Consider the following 2725-nt stretch of genomic DNA (forward strand, 5'->3'; position numbering starts at 1 on the left):
ATCCATAATGAAATTAATTGTTAGGTGCAGCCCTAAGAACACTAATACATCTACAAAAGGGCTGCACGATTTAGAAAAAAAATATACAATTGTAATATTTTGTCTCATATTGCAATATGATTTAAAATATTAGAAGTAATTATCTTTTTTTTGTAGAAAATGTATATTATATTTCTCATGGTGTGATGGTATGGAAAAACAAGACTTTTTTTCTGAAGTGGGAGGTGAATGATTTGTCTGTTGAAACATCTGTGCAGCTCAACAAAATTTAATTTAATTCAGGGTTTCAGACCAGTTATTAATATATTAATTTTATGCCTTTAATAAATATTGCACCTTCCTGTGATTTGGATATTGCACTCGTCCATATTGTCCATATGTTCATTCCCATTTCAATAATTGTGCAGCCCTAATCTACAATAAACTAACATTGGACTAAATACATATTTTTAAGAGCAAACTTAACTTATCTTTTTAATTTGGCTAGTACTTGAACTATTTTGAAATATTTTTCTGTTCATGAATCTTAATGTTACATCTTCCCTTTTATTTATTTGCTATTTATATTTTTTTATCATGCTTTACTTTTTAATAATTTTCATCTTTTTTTACCTAGCTTTATAACTTTTCATTGTAATTATTATTTACTTTTGTTTTTATTTTATTTTACCTCTTATCTTTTGTCTAACCTCCCTCCAGTGTTTCCTCACTGCTGGATGCTGAGACGGCGCTTCCTCTGTTGTGCTTTGTTTATAATGGGATGGGTGGGATGGAGGGTCAAGGGTGGGGAATTAGGGTTGGGCAGAGGGTGTTTGCTTGTTTTTATATTATTTTATTATTATTATTTCGTTTTTATGTGAAGCACTTTGTGTTACATTTCTTTTATATTAAAAGTGCTATACAAATAAAGTTTGACTGATTGAAAGAAATCCTGCAAACTGCAAACACATCAATCCATGTTTGTTGCAGAGTCGAGCTGCTTCTGTGTAAAGTCATCTTTCTCTTTGAATTTTGCATTTAGCTCTTCAGTTTAATTTGTTCTATTAACATGCACAGAAGAATACAAGTGTGATTTGGGCTGATGAAACAACTAAATCTTTATTTAAGTAAGTGCATCTGAAACATTGTCATACAAACTGCCCCTTCCCCCAGCTTTATGGAGGATGCAGCAGTGCAGCACAATTTGTGGATGAATTTGCCATAGAACAGTAAAGTGACAGTTATTTGCTTTCATGAAAGCAACTTATAATTGTGAAATGACATGTGTATTTAGGCTGGAAACATTCACTTCATTGTTTGATTAACAGGCAAATAAAGTTTTTAAAAATGTTATTTTCTAGGGGTCCCAGGTGGTTTTTCTGTCTGCTTCTGGAATCACAGTCCAGTTCGGGGAAGGAGTTCCTGCAGCGAGCCAGTTGAAGTCATCCACTTGGCTCCAGTTGTTCCGGTCCCGGTCCCGGTCCAAGCCAGACACCGCAAAGTCCTCCTCCAGGTTGGGGTAAGACCAGGAGAATGGGGCGATGCTCACTCCACGACAGTCCTCTATGATGGCCCGGCTGGTGACGTGCAGGTACACCTGTGTGTCCGTGGTGTTGTGGGTCCGCAGCTGCTGACAGGGGACCGCCAGAGTGCTGTTCCTACAGTGATCCACAAAAACCGAACTGGACACTGGTCCACACAGGATCTCACAGCTGTCGATGTGTTTCAGGTGCAGCGTGCTGGGGGACCCAAAGAGACGGACCTTGCAGTTGGTCAGGTGAGTCAGCAGCACATCCTGTTTGTGGATCTCCTCTGCTGTCTTCATCAGAGACACACTGTCCATGTTGGAGAAGCCGCACTGCTCTGAGGCTGCATCCACCTGGGTGCTGTCAGACTCTGCAGGTGTAGCAGCATCAGGTGCGTCTGGTGCAGGGGCTTTATCTGAGGCTTTGGAGCGATTTCTAAAGGCGAACTTCTTCTTGGGCAGAGCCTCCTCCCTGACCTCAGTGAGGGAGGTTTGTAGATTGTGCAGAGCCGCCTGGGCTTTTCTCAGGTCGTACTGCGTCAGAAACAACACGCTGTCATTGAGAAACTTCTGCAGCTGGAGCGTCTTGGCCGTGGCCTCCTCCAGCCTCTGTGAGACCACAGCCCGGTCCGCTCCGGAGCAGCTGGACAGCAGCTCCTCGATGGACGCCTTCTCTGAGTTGAAAGTGTTGGAAAAATACTGGCCTTTCTCCTCCGCGACGGACTGGCTCTCCTTGGCCTCCCTCCTCCGCTCCACGTCCTCTCTCCTCGCCTGGTGCCGCTTCTCGAGTCGCTCTTGTACCTTCACTGCGCCGCTTTCGCCGGAAAACCCACTTTCATTGCTATCTTCAGCCATTGCATCCATGTTGTTGCACTGTCAGTTTGTTGCGGAAGAAACAAGTCACGATTTCTTCTTCGTGGATTTTGTAAGCCAAAAAAAAAAAAGCTTACCGCCACCTACCGGATCGGATACGTCATGGCAGTAAATAATTCGGACAATTAAAACCCAAATATGTTTTTTTTTTTTTTTAATAATCTGAAAGATGTATCTGTAACTTAAAAAATAAAAATGTACAAATAAAAATATTATTATTATTTACTTGATTCAATGGTTATATATATATATATATATATATATATATATATATATATATTTATACAGTTAGATAGATACAGTATGTGCTAAGACCTGGAACACATTATTAGATAGCAGACACTTTAA

At 40.4% G+C, this 2725-nt stretch overlaps 1 protein-coding gene across 1 annotated transcript; it reads right to left on the minus strand.

The window, feature by feature from the left end:
- Positions 1–1072: 1072 nt before the first annotated feature.
- tbcc (tubulin folding cofactor C) lies at positions 1073–2413 on the minus strand. Its single transcript, XM_059324698.1, has one exon. The coding sequence runs from the start codon at positions 2366–2368 to the stop codon at positions 1337–1339; it is 1032 nt and encodes a 343-aa protein (XP_059180681.1). The 5' UTR covers positions 2369–2413; the 3' UTR covers positions 1073–1336.
- Positions 2414–2725: the final 312 nt, after the last annotated feature.

This window comes from Centropristis striata, chromosome 21, assembly GCF_030273125.1.
Source record: "Centropristis striata isolate RG_2023a ecotype Rhode Island chromosome 21, C.striata_1.0, whole genome shotgun sequence".
Classification (NCBI taxonomy): Eukaryota; Metazoa; Chordata; class Actinopteri; order Perciformes; family Serranidae; genus Centropristis; species Centropristis striata.

Excerpts from the sequence above, each read along its gene's own strand:
- tbcc (XM_059324698.1), bottom strand. The coding sequence starts at position 2,368 with ATGGATGCAATGGCTGAAGATAGCAATGAAAGTGGGTTTTCCGGCGAA.